Here is a 22703-nt window from a genome sequence, read left to right as displayed (position 1 = left end):
ACTTAGTGCAGCTAGTCAACAAACCTAATAATGTTTATATCGGTACATTATATGTATGCTTATCCGTTATGTATATGTCGACATGGTTTGTGTGTGTGGTTGGGTTGAGGCAGACCTGCTTTGTGCTGAAGGCCAATAGACCCAAGGTGTCCCGGATAGACTGAAGGCCAGTGGGGTGTACCAGTCAAGCCGAAGGCCCGAAGAAGGGTCCGGATAAGCTGAAGGCCCGCTGAGGCGTACCAGATAAACTGTAGGCCGGTGGGGCGTTCTAGTCAGACTGAAGGCTCTGTGACGTACCAGATGGATTGTAGGCCGGTGGGGGGTTCCAGTCATGTTGAAGGCCCTGTATACATACTGTTATTTGTATATGTTATCTTTTTGGGTGTTGGTACTTTGGGGGAACTCACTAAGCTTCGTGCTTACAGTTTTGATTTATGGTTTCAGGTACTTCAATGGATCGTGGCAAGGTGAAGGCGTGACCGTAAACATCCTCACGTTTTGGACTTATGATTTTTGGGAAACTCTGATAATGTGAATGTTTTGAAAACTATGTTGAAAGATATTCTGATTTTTAAATAATTTTTTGGGAACAATAGTTTTTTTTTTTTTTTTTTTTTTTTTTGTAAACACTTCTATAGAAAAATGTTGTTTTGAAAAGTTTAAACTTTATGAAATTTTTGGGATGTTACAGGGTACTTTGAATATCAAGTGTTTCGAGTACTGTTCCAACTTTCAGCGTCTTATGTTTGGGATGTGATAGACTTTGGTTGAGTGGAAGTGGTTTGTGTACTTTTGGATTTTTGTAGTTGGGTGTGTATGTACCGACCAGAGACTTTTGAAAAATAGTTGTTGAATGTATTTGAAATTCATTTTAATGAAAAGAAAATACATGGCCCATTAATAATAATTAACAAAATCACAAAAATAAAAAGTTTGAATACTCCTTTGTTTTGTATGTGGGTATAACTTGTGTTTTATAAGACATCGGCTCATTGGTCAGTAACAAACTTGGATAACTAACATGAATATGCCTACCAAAAGTCATACAGATTTTTGTACCATCCCAAATTTCAAACCAAAATTTTATTTTAAAAACATAAGTTAAACATCCAAAACCATTTTTCATAAAGGACCTAAGTAACAAATTGTGACAGCAAGACTATATGAAGCTAACCCGACGCTTTCGCTGCTGGTTGAAGGTGTGACGCCAAGCCTATACCTTCTTGCATTTAGACATTACATCAGACTCAAAATAATACCACCGGTACATTAAGCCTGCAACCAAGTCTACACTTTCATACGTTCAAGCCAAAAAAGACATTAACCCGAAAATCTACTCAACCATGTTTTAAGTAACGAATTACCACAAAAAATCCAATTAAAAAATGGATTAACGTATACATCCTTGCTTGCATTGTAGCTTCTTAAATGGATTGTTGGAGTTTGTTGATAGACCTAAGTAACCCAGGTATCACTTCTACCGATCTAGGACACATGTGGTCATTATACCACCCAGCCCAACTGCACCTGCTCTCACTACTAGCACAAGACCAAAATCACCTTCTAGGGTTACGATTAGATCATGATGTGACAATAACAAGATGCCAGCTTCCACGATGGAAAATCACCATTCTTCTTAGTGTTCTTAAGCTTCGTACACTTCACATATGAAGTCTTAGAGGAATATGATGAAAAAGAGGTCAATATATAAGTAAATGTTATAAACCCTATGTGAAATGAAGAAAATACCCACATGTGCAAGGCACATGGAGCATCCCCACTAAGGGCCATTTGTGGGCAAGGTTTGCTTCGTAAGGACCATCCATGCAAAAATGTTTCATATGGACTTACTAGTACAAGGTTGGACATCATGTTTATAGTGAGCAGATTCATGGAATCACCCGAGCAAAGTCATTAGGAGATCGACTGGAAAAAGGGTCTTGGCGATATATTAAAGGAACATTCGATTATGGTATTACACAAAGGCGGTTCCACTATGGTGCCCATAGTGGCACCGGCAACCCTTATTTTTTCGGACGCAATGTAAACTATTTTTAATTTCTCGTTTTTTCTACTATTGTGCCACTACGTAAAAAAAATGTGTCACTGGCAACACCTACTACGAAATCCTGCGTCTGCCCTTGTATTACATATTAGAAGGTTGCAAATCCGAAGTTAATGGTTTATTGTGACAATGCCTATGTTGGGTGGGGGGGATATCAACGATAGCAAAAGCGCTTTCTGGTTATGTATTTAGTTTGGGTTTAGGTGTGATTTCATGGCAATCTAAGAAACAAAAAGTGGTAGTTGAAGAATTAAAGTTCCCTCAAAATGAACCAACAATAAGTTGTTATGACAATAAATCATAAATAGCACTAATAACTCAGTGTACACTGGAAAAGAAAGCATATAAGGATCAAATATCACTTCATTTGGGAGTTAGTACATACCATGTGAAGAAGTTGAAGTCAACTTTTGCAAATCAAGTGATCAAACAGCTCACTAAAGTTTTAAAGCTAGGTTGGAAATTTGTAAAGATGAAAGCTAGATTGGGCGTAATCCAAGTCTAGTTTAATTAAGGGAGAGTATTAGACTATATGGAGTGGTAGCATGCAAGCATATAAGGATCAAATATCACTTCATTTGGTAGTTAGTACATACCACGTGAAGAAGTTGAAGTCAACTTTTGCAAATCAAATGATCAAACTGTTCGCTAAAGTTTTAAAGCTAGGTTGGAGATTTGTAAAGATGAAGGTTAGATTGGGCGTAATCCAAGCCTAGTTTAATTAAGGGGAAGTATTAAGATATATGGAGTGGTAACATCTTTAGCACATTGTCACATCATGTTTTTACCTGCCATCTAGTTTCATTTACACTTGAATTCTGAAGAAAAAAACAACAAATGAAAAACAACCAATCATAATCCTTTGATTTAAAAAAAAAAAAAAAAACAAAACAAAAGGAAATGGACCAATACGAGCCTTCTTCTCTTTAACATCTTTCTCTTTCCTCTTGTTAACCAGGTAGCGAGGTCATTCTAACGAGTCATCTAATGAGGGTTACGTCCTACAGGGTGATGTTGGGGTCTTGTAACGAGTTGGAGGCGAGCTTGGCTAGTGAGCCATTCCCTTCGACCTTAAACTTAGTAAAACGCTTGAACTAGATTATTAATATATGTTAGTTATGCAATGTGACAGTTATGCTAGACATCGGGATGACACACGTGTCACAACGGCAAGAATATAGCTAAAGGTCGTCGACTCTTATTTGAACACTTGTCCATTATTTTTTAACTTGGCCGATTCATAAAGGTCGCCATCAACTATGAGTCTATGACTCCAAAAACTCTTCTGGTTCTGCAGTTCGCATATGCAACCTTTAACTCGTGAGGCCAGAATCGCATGTGCTTGTAGTGCATTTATCTTATGTGATAGTGATGAATCTTGGCCACAATTTTAATATCCATATCTTACATAAAATCGAATTATTTTCAACTTGGCCCTTTTAGATTATTTCTTATAGAAATTTCAACTTAAGTTTATGTAAAATTTTCATACGGTAATACTATTTTATCCACAACTTATATCTATTTGCTCATTCATTGTTGATGAATATTTTATATACTCAATTAATTAATACAGTATAATATATGTAGGTGCCTTTATTTGTTTGTTTTGAGATGGGTGTATTTGACTACAAAAGGTGCTAAAATAAAATAAAATAAAAAAAACCCAATCAAGTGGTCGTTTGACTTCTTTTTTATTATTTTAAAAAGATTTATATAAATGCATTTTTTAAAAATAAATTAATATAACTTATAGTATTTGTCTTAATTTTGAAATAAAAAATAGAAATTGAAATGTGATACAAAGGTTTGACACGCGGGTTGACTGTGTATTTTGACCAAGCTGCCACTGCTGACCATCTTACCTGGTTACGTGTCGTCGTGTCCGCTATTTTATCCTCATTTTGAAAGGGAAATTCCTCCCTCCTTCCCATTTCTTTAAAATGAACATATCTATTTATTTATTTATTTTCGTTATTTTCTACAAAAATAAACTACAGCTCAGACAACACCCACCTTCCCTCTCCTCTCTCTGAAAATTCTGGTGAGAAACGATGCCATACTGCAACGTCGGAACTACCAACAATGGTATCAAGATTTTCTACAGAACCTACGGCGGCGGACCAGTTAAAGTTCTCATGATCATAGGTATCTATATATTACTGTTAGTGTTTCCCTGAATAAATTATGATCTTCGATTTACGTGGTTGGATTTCGTGTCAGGATTGGCTGGGACACACGATTCATGGAAGCCACAAATCGAGGGGCTGGTTGGGACGACGCGGGCGAATGATATTGATGATAATCGGAGCTCCGAAGACGGTGTGTGCAATGGGAATGGGAATGGGATAGAAATTTGTGTTTTTGATAATCGAGGAATGGGTCGAAGCTCCATACCTAAACACAAATCCGAATACACGTACGTAAGCCTGTTGTCATTTCAGTCAAAAATCATCAGAATTTTATGTCTTATTTGTGTGAACTTTTGGTGCATAACATTGGGGGTTCATGGCGTAATTGAACTCGCAGAAGAAAAAAAAAAAAAAAAAAAAAAAGGGAAACACCAACTTTTACACTTTTTGGTTCCAGGCGATATTAATTATTTTAAGAGTAAATAATAAAGAATCAAATTTCAGTCAAACAAATTATAACTCACTAACTTGTACTCGTCTCGTGGTATATATTTCATCATCTATTTATCTTTTTCAATAATAAATATTTTCAAACAAATTACAACTTAAAGTGGCAGAAATACTTCCAAGTTCCAACCAAACAGCATATGGATAATGTTGAATGTTGAATGTTGAATGTTGAGCGCAGAACTAAAATCATGGCCGCAGATGCAATATCTGTAATGGAGCATTTAGGTTGGAAGAAAGCTCATGTATTTGGGCATTCAATGGGTGAGTCATAAATTTCTTATACTTATATTTTGTTTCAGTATACTTATTTAATTATAATTGATACATTGATACATACAAATACAATATAGGTGGTATGATAGCTTGCAAAGTGGCTGCTGTTTTCCCAGATAGGGTTCTGTCCTTGGCTTTGCTAAATGTAACCGGTGGAGGCTATGAATGTTTCCCCAAGGTACACACACACACTACTGAGTACTGACTACACTACTAGTAATAGATTGATTCATGCCACTCCTTCCTAAATCACCTTTTCTTCTCTTTTTATAAAATAATTTAATTGATTATTGATATCATCATCTACTAATATGGTGAAAATGGTTGATGCAGTTTGATCGTCAAACCTTATCCATTGCAATGCGTTTCTTGATGGCCAAAACTCCAGAGCAAAGGGCAGCTGTTGATCTGGACACTCATTACACACAGGTTAGGTTTCATTCTTTTATACCATATCATATGATGATGATGTTTATATTATCCATTATCCATTATCCATAATACAGTTTGAAGCTCACCCCTTGTATCTATGCAGGAATATCTTGAACAACACATTGGAGTTAAAACAAGAAGACAGGTATTATATCAGGGATATGTGGAAGGGATATCAGCAACTGGGATGCAGTCAAATCATGGGTTTGATGGGCAGGTCAACGCCTGCTGGACACACAGAGTTTCTAAAAAAGAAGTTGAAATGATTGGCAAGAATGGTTTCTTGATATCAGTCATTCATGGGAGGTGTGATGTGATTGCTCAAATATCTCATGCAAAAAGGCTTGCACACAAACTTTATCCACTTGCAAAAATGGTAGAGCTTCCGGGAGGTCATCTTGTGAGTCATGAGAGGAGTAAAGAGGTGAATGAAGCTCTACTGGATTTGATCAGAGCATCAGAAACCAAGACAAGCCCATTTGACTGGACTAATTTATCCCCAAACACCTCTACCTCTAGTAAGTATTACTACAGTTAGGCAGGCTATCGTCTTTCAAAAGATAATTAATTAATGAATATGAAGAATAGACTGTTGTTTTTATTCTCAGACTGTTGGACATCATCATCTAGCAGCAGATTAAATTCAGAGACAGAAAGCAGCAATTCTGGGATTGCACTTGCAGAAAAGATGAGAATTATGATTTTGTATATATTGGGCTTATTTTTGGTGGTACTTGAGTACATAAAAAGAGCAAGAGTTTTGGGATGTCTAAAGCCAATCAGGGTATGATTTGATTTGATGGAAAATATATTGACACTTGAAACTCTGGAATGAAACCTAATTGAGATTACAAGAAACAAGATTGAACATATTTATACCTGCTGCTGCATAAGAGACTCGTCTGAACTGGAGGCTGAATCTGCATATATGGCCACACACAAAACATCTCCTTAAGTTGATTTATGAACAGTAAAGAGAATATTACCTTACCTGTAAGCTGTAACATAATATTCCAAATGGAGCAGTTTTAGCAATATGCCATTGGAATATTCTGAATCCATATCACCTATGTGATGATGTACTTTCAGCCATACAATGTAAAAAGTTGTATCTAATTAATATAAAGGGATTTTGCTGCTCATTTTTCCTATGTGTTCCTAAATCAGATTAAGCACTACAATACATATGCCAAAAGACTAAAAAATATGAAAGATGTACGTATCCTTGCAACTGGAATGTCCCTTGAAAAAAATGCTCCACTGCTTACATCATCACCAATCAGCAGAGGTGGTGGCAGTAACATAACATAACTAAATAAAATATTGGCTGGATGCTGCCTTTGGAGTTTGGGTTTGTGGGCTCTCCTCTGTTAAAAAAAGAAGCAATAAATAATTATAAAAGAAGTTTAGTTGATACACCCGAAAACCAAAACCTCACCATTCGCTTGCAAATATCATTACCCTTCTCTTTGAGACTTTTTTATCATCATATTCGCTATTTTCACATCTTTCTTGCTTTCCAGTCAATCTCTCAAACATGACAAGCTGTTGTTTTAGTCTCTTCATCTTGTACAAGTTACAACACCCCGAGAGCATGAAGATGATGATATGTTTTCACCATTGGCAATATCTATTTTCCTTGAACATTATTCTCCAACAGAAATTACATCTTTCTTATCTTCAAATTCCTTTGAACTTTTGAAGGAACTTCTTTATCTTTTTCTTTCCGGGATTGGGAAACTGTGAGTCGTACTTGTGATTCCATTCACACTTTCAAGGCATGCAACTCCAGCTCCAGCAATAAAGCTTCAAGTGTATGGTTTTGTTGTTTAAGATTTGTTTGTTAAACTATGACCAAGTCCCTTTAATATGAGAATTATATCGTTTCAACTCAATATCCATGCCAATGAAAGCTTCCAATTGTTGTGCAAATCAAAAGCATTCATGCACCTCAAGCTCAACAACAGTAGTTATGTATTTCTCAGTTTCACTCACTTGTAATTGTCCAATAAAGTTTCACAGGTAAACAAAATGAATGTTGAGAAAAAGGAATTCCCATTGTTGAGAAAAAACTGCTCTTCTTTGGAATCTAATTGCAAGGCCAAGGATTTGTTTGATCCTGTCCTATAAAGAAAGAAAAAATGTTAGGTCTCCATACAAAGTTACAAGAATCAAAGATGAAGTTTCAAAACTTACAAGAATCAAAGATGAAGAATTCTGTGTCAGTGAAAATCAAAACAGCAAGAAGTTGATGACGTGGTTGAGTTTGAGAAATTTGATATATATATAAATCAAAAGCAAAAGCAGGTGCTAATGACTTGAAACATGTACATGTGGATGACTTCAATTCAGTTAAAAAAAAAAGAACATTATTCATAATGCAAGCTTGTAACCAGTCGGTATGTGGAAAATAACAAATAATTTTTCTTAACTTTTCCTTGTGTTTCTGTAGGAGGCATGGAGTTATGTAGAAGACAATGACAAATTGACAATGGAGGCAGGATACAAGATAACAAGTTACCCTAAATTATTTTATTAGTATAAAAAAAAAAGGTGGAATTGTCAGAAAGTAATTTCACAAATACCCAGTGTTTGGTAAAATGAATAAATAGCAAATGAAACCTAAGGTACATTCATAAAGTAACTTGGCAAAATCCATTTTACAAGATGGGTGGGTCATGGGTGATATGCTATATTTTGGTGGGTCGTTTTAGTTTAGTGGTTATATAATCCTCCCAGAACTAAAACATAAAAAAAATATTACAAATCCAAGTAGAGTAACTAGTCATCCTGTTGATGGGTGTCGGTATCTGCTTTTGTGATATGCTTGAAGGGGTCGGTTCGCATATAGGCTTCTGGTCTGTAAAACCCCATCTCATTCATTCTATTGCTGATTGCATGAAGTATTGCTTTCTTTTTCCCTCCATATTCGTCTTTGTTGTTTTCCACCAACTCATTCGCCTCAGCAGCCAAATTCCTCACAAACACAAACACATTATCCTCCCACAGCTTCAGCCTCTCTATGTCATACCCCACCAGCTTCCCAGTCTCCCATATGTCCCTCACCTGCTCTTCCACAAACGGGGTTCTTTCCTGTGCGTATCGAATCATTTCATCTTTTTTCGTCTGCATTTACAAAATTACTCATAACATCATCAATAAAACCAGACTTCACTCAAACAGTTTTAGACCATGAATACACAAACAAAAAGTAACTTGTTCATCCTCAACTCACATACATACCCAACCCACCCATCAAACACTTGAAACCTCACATTTTACTAAACTCAAAGCTTACCGCAGCTATAAATTAAGAAAAAACTGTATCGGGAATGCTTATTAATCTTTTTTTTTTTTTTTTTTGGAACTGAGGGAGGGAAGAACTTACCGATCCTAGGCAGATCTCAGGAAAAATTAGCTAAATACTATCCAAAACAATATCTTACGGTCATAATTGTGTGATTTATGATTGGACAACTTTCACATCAACAGATAACAATGAACCTCCCGGAATCTCAAATCCTAAAATACATACAATGTAGAGCCACAAGTTAAGTAGGTTGGTACCAATTTTCTTCTCCTCCATATCCGCCGACGCCCACCGCCTCCGTCCGGTGCGCCCTAGAAAATGAAAAATATCAAATTAGATACTGAAATACACTTATAAACAAGGAAACAATTGACAACTATCTATGACCTTGGATTGGATAGAAAGGTTGGAACGCCGTGTATGAGCTTGACTCAACTCGAGTTTCTGCAGAAAGATATTATTGAGGATTTTGTAAAAGTTATGATGATGAATAATCGCAGATCTTGAATAAGTTAAGATAAGACCATGGATTATTTACAGATGAATATAGTGACTGGAGGTCAGTGAATCCAAAGGACTTCGTCGCTATTGCCATTGCCATGTCTAAATGTTGGAGCTCAAACTCTTATCTTCATGGGTTTCGTTTTTATAGCTCAGGAAATGGCAAAAACCCTGCTATCATATCGACGAATATTCAAGGGTTTAATCGGGAGATCAGAAAAACTTTCCTCCACTCTTTTTACACCATTTTTTATGGTTAATGATAAATTTAACTATTTTTTGTCATTGGTTTTATAAGGTCATTTACTCATTTCAATTAATTTTATATATTTTAATGGCACAAGGTACACACTCTTATGCACAAGAAGCAACAAGAAACACTAAACACAAGGTGCCAGAAGTTCTTCTAGCATGGTGGCTCGGCCAACCCAACGCGGTGCCACGTAACCCACCGCAAGGTGCGGTTCCTTGGTACACCAATCGGTTTAATGTGGCTAAAATGACATGTATTGCACTTGTCCGTGTAGATATCATCATATGATTTTAAAAGAATATATTAGGTATATTCACATCTTCTTCCTTTCTTTCAATGTCTTTGTCATCGATGTTGACGATCGTATGTTTCATTCACTCTCTTCCTTTCTCTTTTTATATTCTCTCTAATCTGCATTCTCCCTCGATTTTATCTCTATTCGAGAACCATGCCCCCTGGGTGAACTAAGACACCATACAATCTCTTCATTGAAAATTCGGCCACCCTCACACCACTCATCGTCGTTCCCTCCTCTATCTCTTTGCTCCACCCATAGACACATCAAGGGTTCATATCTCGTTTGTTGTTGCTCATCTTCCTAGATTCATCATGAAAATAAAAGTAGAATCGTTTAGTGATGGAAACCCGAATTGACATTAGTTTTCCTAATTTTCAATTAAATGGTAACAACGAAGTCACTGACGATAGGAGGTACTATCATTAACAATAAATAGATCCATGTAAGTACGATAGTACGTCATTACCGAGAATGAGGTTGAGTTAAGGCTCTTAACAAAGTTTTGGAGACATCTAAGCAACAAAGATGTTGTAAAACTTTACCTATATGATCTAGATGTGGTGCGGCCTCAAAAGAAGATTAATGGTTTATCTTCTAAAGGGTCATGAAAAGGAGTTCAACGCATGGCCATATTAGCGCCCAATAAGGAAAAGTATTGCGGAATCTCACATAATTAAACTGTTGATGGGTGTACAGCCACGTCTTTGCCTTCCTACGAACTGATAATGTACCTGAAAAACATTTAATCCATAACTGTAAGCCAAAACTTAGTGAGTTCCATGAAATACCTCACACAAAAATACACATACAATGCATGCACATAAGGCCTACAACACAAAGTTGGACCACCACCTGAGTCTATAACAATTAGTTGGACCTCTCCTTGAGCATACAACATTTGGTTGGACATCTCCCTTTAGGCCTACAATATCAACTGAATCGTCCAGATATCTTTTCCTTCAGCACACAAATGAGCCGCCCTCAACCCGTCCACAATATGTAGACACATACAATAACCATACACACCGTTACAGACAAATATTAACAAATCTACTTATATAACAAATCACTACAACATACCAACATCCTAACATACAGATGATCCATATTGTAGTACAAGCCACAAGGTATACTGAGAAAACTCGCCTGAGCTAACCAGCATAAGCTCAACAACAACCATCAGCAACATAGCAGCTAACAAAATCCACCTAAGGCCAAACTGAGACTAGTCCTTAGTCAATTACTCAATCCTACCCAGGTTTGACCAAAAGTCAAACCGGTGAAATGGCAATGGTCAATTGTCAAAGTCAATGGTCGAGCATCGTATTGTAACCAACACCATGGTCGGGTCGTGGTGGCTACGGGCTAAAAGATGAAATACTCATGTTTCAACATGCCACCATGCCGTGGCTAGAGCCCAAAACAGCTTAATCGGTTAAGCACTTAACCCTTAAGTCCAAGCTTCCAACTTTCCATATATGGTACTTAATAGCTTCACAATGGATAAAGTTTCCAACTTTATCCATTAGGATGGTCCAAACAACAAATATCTAAACTTTAAGTCTCAAAGATTCTAAGAATGCATCTTTCTCGACTTAATCCATTAAGTCCAAGCCTCCAACTTTCAAATCTGAATCAACATAATGCCTAGATGGATAAAGTTTCCAACTTTATCCATAATGATGCCACAAATTTCCAATATCTACAACCCTAAGATAAGAAATGTCCAAAATCCACTTTCTATTTTTATGGAGTAAGAAGAGTTCTTGCATACACTCTTTACTCTACCAAATCACTATATTTGAACGTTAAACATTAACCAAAAATCATGGAGTTCTTCAAACTCCATGGGACACATCACAAAGGGACGAAAACTCATTAAAATGGACCAAAATACCAAATACTTATAAATCTAATGATGAAACACAATAAAGCAAGGATCTTTGCAACTCACAAGGGTCTAGAAGGTAGATAAGGCTGATCGCTTCAATTATAAAGCTTCAAAACCAAGTCTTTGAAAAATACAACACCCAAAAGCCATAAAAACTTAAGAATATGGATGAGATGAGAGAAGATGAGCTTAATCTATGAAGGGAGGCTATGGTTTGCTAAAAAAACAGGGGTTCTTAATGCAATGGAGGCTGTAAAATGACCTAAAACATGCGGTTGAAGCCTTTAAATACAAACCAAACTCTAATTTAATGAGCTTGGATTGTACAGCCCACCATGTCGTGGTGAACTTCTCACCATGCCATGGTGATGAGGTTTACCCAATTTTTATTTCAGCTTCAAATAGTCATAACTTCATCGGTTCAACTTTGTTTTTAGTTATTTCTATATGCACGTGAACGTATTAACAAGCTCCATAATTCTCTCTAGTTACTTTTGACTTAAAACATATAGAACTAAATTCATTAATTCATGCAAGAGGTCTGAAGTATCATTTTTATCATTTTACCCTTTGGCTCCAAAGCACAATTCAATGGTTTAAATCATTTAACCAACATTATCAACATCAAATATGGTCTAATCTCTATTCCCTTGAAGCCCACCTTTATTCGATCAAATTACAATCCACTAACCTGAAATCAAAAACACCCTGAAACTGGAATGTTACAAAAGATTACAGTTTTAGAGCAATGTAAAAAACATTAAGGACAGGATCGTGCATTCGTTTTACAAGTCGAATATCAACAACTCGAGGTTGGTTTATATTACTATTTCATCCTTTAATTTTGCTCGATAACGTTCATTCTACCTTTCTTATAATCATATATAATCGTTAAACATCGATCTGGTTTGTGACGAAACTTGATAACTAATAATAATAATAATTAGATTTACATATAATTTTCAATATTAACTGTCAATTTCTTGTTTCTATCTATTATGATTTACAACACATAAAATGGCAAAAACCATTTTTTTCATAACTCGTCAATTGATGAATATTCATTGGTTAATCACAAATAAAAACTTCTCGAGTTCTCTCCGTTTTTTTTTTTATTACAACATCTTGTATTTTTTTTTTCTTTCATTATTCATCAATCCTAGCAATATATTTTATGAAACAAGCAATTTACTTTTGTTTTTCAAATCACGTTGACACAATTTTAGTAGACATGTCAATTAGATGTTTGTTGGCTAACGTTCAAGGCTTTTGGATATAACTAGACCCGACATGTGATTGTTAAGCATTTAGCGAAATCATTGGGGGTGTAGACTGCGATTAACACAAACACGGGCTTGATTTTCGTGTTGAAATAATATGCATAGTTTTGGTTAGGCAGCTATGACTATATGGTATGGAAGAGTTGCAGGTTTTGTGAGCGCCAAGGTACACATCAGTTTCTCGTTAAAATCTTATATGTGATTCTAACCATGCTAGAGACCGTGCTTGCGATAAATAACCCCTTTTCAATGCATCTCATTAGTAATTATCAAACATCTGAAAATATTGTACTGTATTTGGTATATTTAATAGATGAATTAAGTGAAATTTGAGAAAAATGCACTTTTTGATGACCCTCGTGTACCCTAAAGGCTAAAACTGATGGTTCCATCATTAAAAACAAACGGCTCATGACTTCAAATGAATGGATTATCTTTGCTTGAGAACTTTAATTAGAATCACTAATTAACTTAGCTATATTTTTTATGATTTGCAATTCTATAACCAATTCTTGGTACATGTGATAGCTATTTGGGTACAATTACTAGTTGAATCATCAAAGTAGAAAACTACCACCAACATTCTAAGAATGCATGTTCCTTTTTATAAAATATTTTTCTTATGATACCAGTATGATTTTATTTTTGATTAGTAGGTAGATTAAAAATGGCGTGCTTCTAGCTAGCTTTATCTGTTTATCCCATATCCTCCCCTTCTAAATCAGAATCGAAGAAAAGAATGAAGATATAATGATTCATCACCAGACATCAAATGGTGGTCCTACCAGCAACATAATGCCAATAATGCTCTGCTTCTTTCTGGAACACACAATGCAATAGGACTTTGATGAACCCAGCAAGATTTTCTCAAGAAGAAGGAACCATGGTCAAATTAATCTAACTTGAATGACTTGGTTTTAGTTAAATCATTCCCAACATTTTGACAACTGTGATCCTTTCACTGAATTCCTGATACCAGTAAAACAAAGAAATGAATGGTAGGTGTGTGAGAAAGAGAAGAGAAGGGTCAAGTTTCACGTAATGTGATGAGACACAGACACCTAATTGCCAACTCAGCAAGGGCGAGCTGCATGCTGCTGGAATCTTTATGTAATAAAAGGGACAAAAGTTTGTTTATTTTCGTATACACATTTGGCTATGTTCCTATACAACAGATTATATGCGAAAAAGATAAACCTAAAGAAAGAGGTATATAAGTTAAGTTAAGTTAAGTTAAGTTGTAGGATGATGTATGATTCCATCCCAAGCAAGAGGGGCTTCAAGGTCTCCTATGATTCTTGATATTCTAACTTCAAGACCTCTTTGGACTTCTCTGAAAAGGCTTCGTACACAATCACCAAATTTCTTCATGTCAAATCCATCATTCACACCTCCAACAAAACCAGAAGCAATCTTGGACTGTATCTCAATCAACTTCTGTCCTGTTGCCACTATGTATCTTTGCAGCTGAAATGTCTCTTCAAGAAAATGCTCCAATTTCTTCATCTTCACTCCACTGCCTGCATCCCCATCATTCTCATACTGTAAAACAAATTTTTACCCAAAACTCATAATAAATCATAACAAACTTTAAAATTAAAAAAAAAAAAAAAAAAAAAAAACACACTCACCATTCGCTTGCAGATATCGTTAGCCTTCTCTTGGAGAGACTGATATCTGCTAACTTGTTTACTGACTACAGACACCAGGCTATACAGCTTCCTTTTATCATCATATTCCCTATTTTCACAACTTTCTTGCTTTCCAGTCAATCTCTCAAACATGACAAGCTGTTGTTTTAGCCTCTTGATCTTGTACAACACCCCGAGAGCATGAAGATCCATCTTCCATGATGATGATGATGATGATATGTTTTCACCACTGACAATATCTTTTTTCCTTGAACATTCTTCTCCAACAGAAACTAAATCTTTCTTATCTTCAAATTCCTTATCTGGAGATTGAACTGCCAGCACCATTGCTTTGGAAGGAACTTGTTCATCTTTTTCTTTCTGGGGTTTTGGAGTGTTGAGTTGTAATTCTGATTTCAAGGCATGCAATTCTGATTCACGGTTGAACAATAAAGATTCAAGTTTATGGTTTTGTTGTTTAAGGTTTGTTAGATCATGATCAAGTCCTTCAATATGGGAATGAAGTCGTTTCATCTCGATATCCATGCTCATTGAATGCCAACGAAAAGCTTCTAATTTCTCATCTTTCAATCTCAATTGTTCTGCAAAAGCATTTACCTCAACCTCATGCCTTTGCTCAACAACACTTATGTATTTCTCAGTTTCACATTGAACCCATCCTTCCAATTGCCCAATATTTGCTGCAACATCTTCAACAAAGTCAAATACATGATACTATAAACAAAATATATATGTTCATAAAAGGTGGTCTTACCGAATTCTTGGCTTCCCTCTGTGATGATGGATTGTTGAGAAAATGGAGAAGCAGAGCATTGATCGTCCTTCAACTCTAATTGCTCCGGTTTGGATTTGTGGTGTCTAGAAAGCATACTTCTCAGTGAATATCTCTCGTGTCTTGACTCAGGCACTGTCTTTGACTTTGACATTTTGACCTCTTTCAGTAACATTTTCTTCTCAGCTGTATCCAGTTTTGATTTCCTCAGCATAGCCGACAAAATCTTGTCTTTTTGCTCCAAATCTTTGCGGGTTTTGATAAGTTCCATTGACAGCTTTTGTGTCATCAACACATACTGTTCCTTTTGCTCTAAAACTCCATTAACTTCTTGTTTTTCTGCTTCCATCTGTCTAACAGCTCTACCCATCTCTGCTTCAAGCTGTCTTTGTGTTGATACAAGCTCAATAAACGCACTTTTATGCTTCCAAATCTCTTTCGAATGCTCTTGAGCTTCACGTTTCAATGTTTCTCTCAACTCCTCGTTTATTTTCTCAGCCTTTTTTACACTTTCCTCTTGCTCTCTCCTCTTATCCTTTTCTTCCTCCAACAACTTTTCTTTTTCTTCAAGCTGACCACATAATCCGGATACATTTTCTTTAGTTTTTGTATTGATAACTCTTAATTCATGCAAAAGAGCTCGAATTTGCTGTGTAAGTTTCTTTCTTTCCATTAACCAGCGCTGCTCATGTGCTGCAAACATGCTGACAACTTTCTCATTGGCTTTTGCATCTTCAACTCGCCTTCTTTTTAACTCTTTGATCTCTGTTTCTGCATTCTTGAGCTTATTTAGAAGTTCAAACTTATCGGTTTTCACTTGTTCTTCTCGCTGAATTCTCCACATAAGCAAACCTATAATCATACATGATCCTGTGATCCCCTTCTCATTCATGGCAATGATTTGGTTACTCCTGTAAAAAAAAAAAAAAAAAACTAAATGTTAGGTCTCTGTACAAAGTTACTAGAATCTAAGATGAAGTTTCAAAACTTACAAGAATCAAAGATGAACAAGTCTGTGTTGAATTGGAACATGAACCGGTGGAGATCAAAACAGCAAGATCTTGATGATGTGGTTGAGTTTCAGAACTCTGATATATATTAATCAGCAAAAGCAGATGCTAAAGACTTAAAACATGTGGATGACTTCAATTCAGTTAAAAAGATCATTCATAATGCAAGTTTGTAAGTGGTCAGTATGGGGAAAAAGAACAAATAATTTGTTCCCTTGGTTTCAGTAAAGGCAGAAACATGGAACCCCACTTTTCCCAACTTTTCGCTCAAATGGGGCACAAGTTAGGCCAACAGGAGGCAAAAGCTTTAAAATCCTAGTTGTTTTTTTGTCCATATTATTTACCAAAAAGAAAGAAAAAGCGTACATATATTTGTATGAGTATATAATACACTTACACTTACGCCATCTTTGGAAAAATGGAAATTCACTTATGTGTGTCGAGCTTTAGGTATTACTAACAGAAAGACCCATATAGAATTAATGTGTGGCTTTACAGTGTGGCTTACTTGATGTGTCTCTTTGTCCACACTCAACACCATGCTGACTATTTCTTTACAAAAGAAGCAATTTGGGGAAATGGGTTCTGATTATACAACCAGGGTTTACTTGTAAAACTTAATCTTGTTATTGAAAAAGACGATTTATGAACAACCACATGATGCAATTATTGAAAAGCAAGATTAAAAAAGAAGCATAGTTCATCTGTAAAGAATGGGGTTTTCATAATAAATGCTTCTTAGATTGGGTCCGAATGGAGTTGAAATAATGAAGGAAATCACTGTCATTTCGACATCACCAACATTGTGATGTGACACCCATGAAAAAGAAACCAGGTTTTAATGGACCTTAAAGTCTAAAGAGACTTAATCAGCAAGAAAGATTTTGTTTGTATTTCTTTTTTCTTGATTACTTAGATTCTTTATTAATCCCAAGATTAGGGTTTTATTGGGGAAGACCTGTAAAGCAGGACGCTTGTTGAGCAAAAGCTAAACAATGAAATAGGTTGTTGATTTCGATTATTGAAATATGAAAATGGGTGAGAACCTAAGTAGGATGAATCATGAAGCAGACTTTTTTCTTGAGATACTTATCAAGATCGGGCCTTGGTATCTGAGTTTGCTGAGGAGGCATGGAACCCAGCTGCTCCCTGCTGCCAATCTCGATTGAATACAAAGCAAACATTCCAACTCTTAAATCTCTTGCTCCAATGAATCCACGCATGATGATTGAAACACGGTGAAATTTATTTATTTTTTTTTTTTTACGGCTTAATTATAAATTGACGAGCGCCACCCAGAAAATTGTACAACATTTAACCCACTGCATATCCCAAAAATGCATTAATTTTTTTTTCCTAAATTGTAAGATCTTATTTTCAATTTTGTTCAATATTTAATTATTTTCTGGTTTATATTCAAATTAACCGGTTGTCTGCATTAATTTTTTTCTAATTGTAAGATGTATTGTCAATTTTGTTAAGTATTTGATTATTTTCTAGCTTATATTCAAATTAACCTATTGTTTTGTTGGTATCAGGACATCCATAATAAAAGTTTAATAGGAGTTGATGATTATGATTGAATAGAGATTGAATGGAGTGTGAGTGAAGATATGAAGGATGGTTGAATGGAAGGGTTGTATAATAATTGAATAATTGAATAAAATTAATCTTTATTTTTCAATTAAATTTGAAACCAAATATATATGTAATCATATTCTCTTATTTTTTTATATTTGATTTTTAGATTTTTTAATTAAACCACAAATAAAGCTAACCATATTTTAGGTATTATATTATTTAATATATTTTAGGTCTTATTTTTTAAAATAAATAATACAAATGAAGTATTTAAAAATAAAAACTCACTTAAAAAGAAATATATTTGTTACAAATTTAATATAAACTAATTTCGATAAAACATTACATTAATCGAACCATTACACATTAATTTCAACTATCATGGATCCGAGTAGCATGTCGGAGGAGGGACGACAAATTTGGATGAACCGTTGTGAAGAGGTCAAAATAAAAAAAGTGTCAATTTTTTTATTAATGTATTTTTAGGTTTTGTTTTTTTAATTAATGTATTTATGTATTAAATGTTTTAGAGCATTGGGTGTATGCAACAAGGTGCAACACCAAGTTGTGCCACCTCACATGCCAACTAAGCTAATGGTGTTATGACACCAAGTGGAGAAATGGACAACAAGATGCAACACCAACTTTTTGAAAATAAATATTTTTATTTTTCATTTTTTTTACTATTTCGTTTTTTTGTTACTTTTTTTTCATTTTATAATTTATTTTTTATTTATTTCAATTTTTTTAAAATTGATACAAATATTTTTTAAATATAAATAATAAATAAAACATAATGTTTAAAAATTATAAAAAAAATTTAAAATTTTTAAAGATTAAAATTAACATAAAGACTAAATTACACATAATATCCAAAAACAAAAAAAAGAAATAACATCCAAATTCAAAAAAAAAAAAAAAAAAAAAAAAAAAAAAGACAACGCTATTCGTTATCGTTATTGTTACCATAGAAGATATAATCCGCCAAATCCTCTCGAAGTTGTCTGTGTTTATTTGCGTCCTGAATGTCAACAACGCGATACAAATAATCTGTTGTTCCTGGTTGAAACTAAACGTGTCTGGGCTCTGTTGGGATATAGTGTGCAAGATTTCTCCCTTTATCTTCTACTACCATGTTATGCATTATGATACATGCATACATGATATATCGTAAAGTTTCTAAATCCAATGGTCGTGTTGCATGTTCGACTATATGTCACTTCGCCTTCAGCACTCCAAAAGCATGTTCCACATCCTTACGTGCTCCTTCTTGTCTTCTCTTAAAAAATTTGTCTCGTTCTTCAACCGGGTGGCGGAATGCCTTCACGAATGTGGAATACTAAGGATATATTCCATCTGTAAGGTAATACCCATATTTGTATTCGTTTCCATTCACCGTGAAAGGAGCATCCGGGGCTTTTCCATTCAAAAGATCGTCAAATATTAGCGACTGATCAAGAACGTTGACGTCATTGTTGGAACCCGCAACCCCAAAAAAATGCATGCCAAATCCATAAATCTTGCGAAGCAACAACCTCTAACACCAATGAAGGTGATCCGTGATGACCACTTGCGTATTGCCCTTTCCATGCTACCGGACAATTTTTCCATTTCCAGTGTGTGCAATCAATGCTTCCTGTAACGGCCCAAAAGTACGACCCAAAAATTTCATTTTTCAATATAACCAAAAACCATAATCTGAGTGTCATATCATAAAACCATACGTGATGTATCCCAAACATGATAAAAACACTGTGCGGAAAAACTGTTTCATATCTATGTCATATCAAAATCAAAGAAACTAAATCAACTCCCAGGATAAAAGTTGAAGCTATGGTGTGTGCGATGTCATCATCCCGAGCTCTTCCCTCTGCTTGCGGAAGTACCTGAAACCAAAACTGAAACTGTAAGCACGAAGCTTAGTGAGCTTCCCCAAACTACCACATACCATACAATACATATATAAAGCACATACTGGGCCTTGCCCACTGCATCAGACCGAAGTCTGGAACTAGCTGCATCGGACCGAAGTCCGGAACTGACTGGGACCTTGTCCCCTGCATCGGACCAGGGTCCGGAACTGACTGCATCGGACCGAAGTCCGGAACTGACTGATCATGGCATAACATAAAACATAACAACTATTATAAACACATAAACTGCATACTGCATCGGAAAAGAGTCCGGAACACATAACACAAACATGCTTGTATCACAAAGACATCAAGCACTCTAACTACTGCATCAGACCAAAGTCCGGAACTACTGATAATTAAACGGGTCGGCATTGTGGCCGTAGACCCATTCCTACCGAAAGGAAACTCACCTCGTGAACTGGCTGCTGAGTGAATAGCTCTGAGGGCTAACTGCTGCTGCTCCGGTATCTCCCCGACTACAAGTCCATAAACACACTCAATCAAATACTAAACACTGCACTGGGTAAAATGACTCTTTTACCCTTGGTCAAAGTCAACTGTTGGTCAAGGTCAACTCTCAGTCAAAGTCAACCCACAGTTGACCTGACTCGCCGAGTTGGGCCGCCAACTCGCCGAGTCCCTAATCTCACTCCTCGACCCTGCTCGCTGCTACTCGTCGAGTATGGCATCGACTCGACGAGTACTCTCCCGATCCAAGAACTCAGACAATCTTCATCCGACTCGCCGAGTCCTATGAACAACTCGACGAGTTGTTCTTGAGTGTAAGAAGATTGCCTTAGACTCGCCGAGTTGTATGAACAACTCGCCGAGTCCCTCCATTACTGAGTCTACCCTCAAACTCGCTGAGTCCACTCCACTACTCACTGGTCCCACTCGACACTGCTCAAAAGGAAGAAATCGGGGACTCGCGACTCGACTCGTCGAGTCGTTCTTCCGACTCGCCGAGTCACCGCCATGCAACTATTCTACACTCGATTCTGCTCGAATCCAAAACATACAAATGATAGATCTGAGTCCAATAAGCTGATTTACCACGTAAAGTTTCTAACTTTACGTGTACAAACACATGAACAAGGGAATAAAGGCTAAAAGATGCTTAAAAGGGGTAGATCTAGGGTTAATATGCAAAATAACTCCATAAAGGCAATAGATCTGGGCTCTTCAACTCCTAAATGAACAGATCTAAGGTTATCTCGGCATAAGAGAGCTTCCATATCAACATAAAGCTTTGAGAAAGGCATTAACAAGATCTAGAAAGGGTTTTAAGGCATAAAAGAGAAGGAAAACTGAAGAATACCTCAAAGAGCTCTTGCTTTCCCTTGAATCTCTGCTCTACAATCCTTCTCCTTGCTCCTTTCTTCTTCTCCTTCTTCAAGCCTTCACAATAGCACACAAAAGTCACTTAGAATCACTCAAGAACGAATTAGGGTTTTCTCACAGCTTTTGAGGGTGAAGGAGGCGAGATTGGGGGCTATAAGGTGGCTTAAATAGTGGGCAACCCGGGGATTTAGGGTTTCTCCCAGACGGACAGACTCGCCGAGTCCAGAATATGGACTCGCCGAGTCGCCAGCTAACACGTGCTCGAAATCCCGACCCTACTCGGCGAGTCAGGCTATGAACTCGCCGAGTCCCTCCTATAAAACTTAAAAATAAAAACCAAGGAATTATCATACCGGAAACGGGTCGTTACACTTCCGATCATTCCGGAAACCCATGACGTTCTTCATACACCGCATATAATTCTTGCAAATCATGCAACGAAGGTTTCCGCAAATACACGTCTCCAAAAGTTTCAACAACACCCCTTGACAATGTATACAAACTCTCTCTTGCGGTTCTTTCGGACATTCTCATATAGTCGTCCATGGTGTCGGGTGACTCCCCCATAGCCATCAAACGAATGGCTGCAGTACATTTCTGCAACGTTGTAAACCCCCGTCTACCTCTAGCATCATATCTTAATTGAAAAATTTTGTACCTAAACATAAATTAACTACAGTTTAAAAATATATTGCATATGTTGTAAAATTAAAGAAACATGTAGTACATTTTTATTTATTTGGTATAAAAATATAGTAAACAAATGATACCGGCTTTCCAAGGCGTTGGCGATTCGTAAGAACACATCCCTACTCAAACGAAATCTTCTTTTGAAGTCCTTCGCCCCGTATACACAATTATCCGCAAAGTAATCGCGATATAGATGTTCGTGTCCTTCCTCGCGATTTCTGTTTAACATCGCACGTCTTGTTAGTAGCGGGGTTGGGGCTGGTTATAACAGGTCGGTAGTGTAATAATGATACATCATCCTAAAGAAAATATCGTCATCTGAATCATAGGACGAATCGAAAGGATCCATATTTTTTTTGAAGATAATTGAAAGTATGTAGAGAGGAGAAGAGAAAGTGTGTGAAAATTTTTAATAAAATGAGAGTATTTATAGGATAAAATGTTTTTTTTTAATAATTAACTTTTTTTTCAAACCGTTGCAAACTCAAACGGTCATTTTCTTCCGTTTCTTCCCGTCGCCACGCCAACGAGAATCACCTCGACGAGATGCAACGAGCAGGGGGCGGTGTTCCCCCCGTTACGACTGCATCGAGAGATGCCAGATCACCCGCGTCGAACCTCGTTTGGACCCATACCGACTACTCTTAGGTTTGGTAATTTTTAATTAATGTATTTTAAGTATTGTACTCTTTTAACTATTATATCTTTTATTTTTAAATTTATAATTATGTTTAAAAAATATAATGATGATGATGTTAAATTTCATTAAATTGTATAGGGTTTAATGGAGTGTGGA

The 22703-nt window shown here is 36.2% G+C and overlaps 3 protein-coding genes and 1 long non-coding RNA gene across 9 annotated transcripts; 2 read left to right on the top strand and 2 right to left on the bottom strand.

Annotated features, from left to right (window-relative positions):
- Positions 1-4037: 4037 nt before the first annotated feature.
- On the top strand, positions 4038-6554 carry LOC111888810 (uncharacterized). Of its 2 annotated transcripts, none has more exons than XM_023884920.3 (7): positions 4038-4213; positions 4289-4484; positions 4886-4968; positions 5058-5158; positions 5314-5409; positions 5516-5930; positions 6001-6195. In XM_023884920.3, the coding sequence occupies exons 1-7, from the start codon at positions 4120-4122 to the stop codon at positions 6051-6053; spliced, it is 1038 nt and encodes a 345-aa protein (XP_023740688.1). In that variant the 5' UTR covers positions 4038-4119; the 3' UTR covers positions 6054-6195. The 2 variants fall into 2 exon arrangements, with proteins under 2 accessions (XP_023740688.1, XP_023740687.1); XM_023884919.3 differs by having other exon boundaries at positions 4039-4213; positions 6021-6554.
- Positions 6555-8003: 1449 nt separating this feature from the next.
- Positions 8004-9418, bottom strand: LOC111888811 (protein PLASTID TRANSCRIPTIONALLY ACTIVE 7). Of its 2 annotated transcripts, none has more exons than XM_023884921.3 (4): positions 9261-9418; positions 9110-9166; positions 8980-9033; positions 8004-8538 (listed from the first exon to the last, which is right to left on the bottom strand). In XM_023884921.3, the coding sequence occupies exons 1-4, from the start codon at positions 9321-9323 to the stop codon at positions 8194-8196; spliced, it is 519 nt and encodes a 172-aa protein (XP_023740689.1). In that variant the 5' UTR covers positions 9324-9418; the 3' UTR covers positions 8004-8193. The 2 variants fall into 2 exon arrangements, with proteins under 2 accessions (XP_023740689.1, XP_042755586.1); XM_042899652.2 differs by having other exon boundaries at positions 9247-9363.
- A 4592-nt stretch (positions 9419-14010) lies between these two features.
- On the bottom strand, positions 14011-17565 carry LOC111888852 (uncharacterized). Of its 4 annotated transcripts, none has more exons than XM_023884976.3 (5): positions 17426-17565; positions 16362-16457; positions 15352-16280; positions 14577-15286; positions 14011-14487 (listed from the first exon to the last, which is right to left on the bottom strand). In XM_023884976.3, exons 3-5 carry the CDS (start codon positions 16259-16261, stop codon positions 14179-14181), a joined length of 1929 nt encoding a protein of 642 aa, XP_023740744.1. In that variant the 5' UTR covers positions 16262-16280; positions 16362-16457; positions 17426-17565; the 3' UTR covers positions 14011-14178. The 4 variants fall into 4 exon arrangements, with proteins under 4 accessions (XP_023740744.1, XP_023740743.1, XP_023740745.1 ...); XM_023884975.3 differs by having other exon boundaries at positions 16777-17548; XM_023884977.3 differs by having other exon boundaries at positions 14577-15277; positions 16362-17546.
- LOC122196565 (uncharacterized) lies at positions 17489-18114 on the top strand. The gene is made up of 2 exons (XR_006188634.2): positions 17489-17617; positions 17918-18114. It is a non-coding gene; the product is annotated as an uncharacterized LOC122196565 (long non-coding RNA).
- The last annotated feature ends 4589 nt before the right edge of the window (positions 18115-22703 follow it).

Source organism: Lactuca sativa, chromosome 2, assembly GCF_002870075.4.
Source record: "Lactuca sativa cultivar Salinas chromosome 2, Lsat_Salinas_v11, whole genome shotgun sequence".
Taxonomy (NCBI): domain Eukaryota; kingdom Viridiplantae; phylum Streptophyta; class Magnoliopsida; order Asterales; family Asteraceae; genus Lactuca; species Lactuca sativa.
The sequence above is the reverse complement of the archived record's forward strand: the minus strand, read 5'-3'. Positions and strand labels throughout refer to the sequence as shown.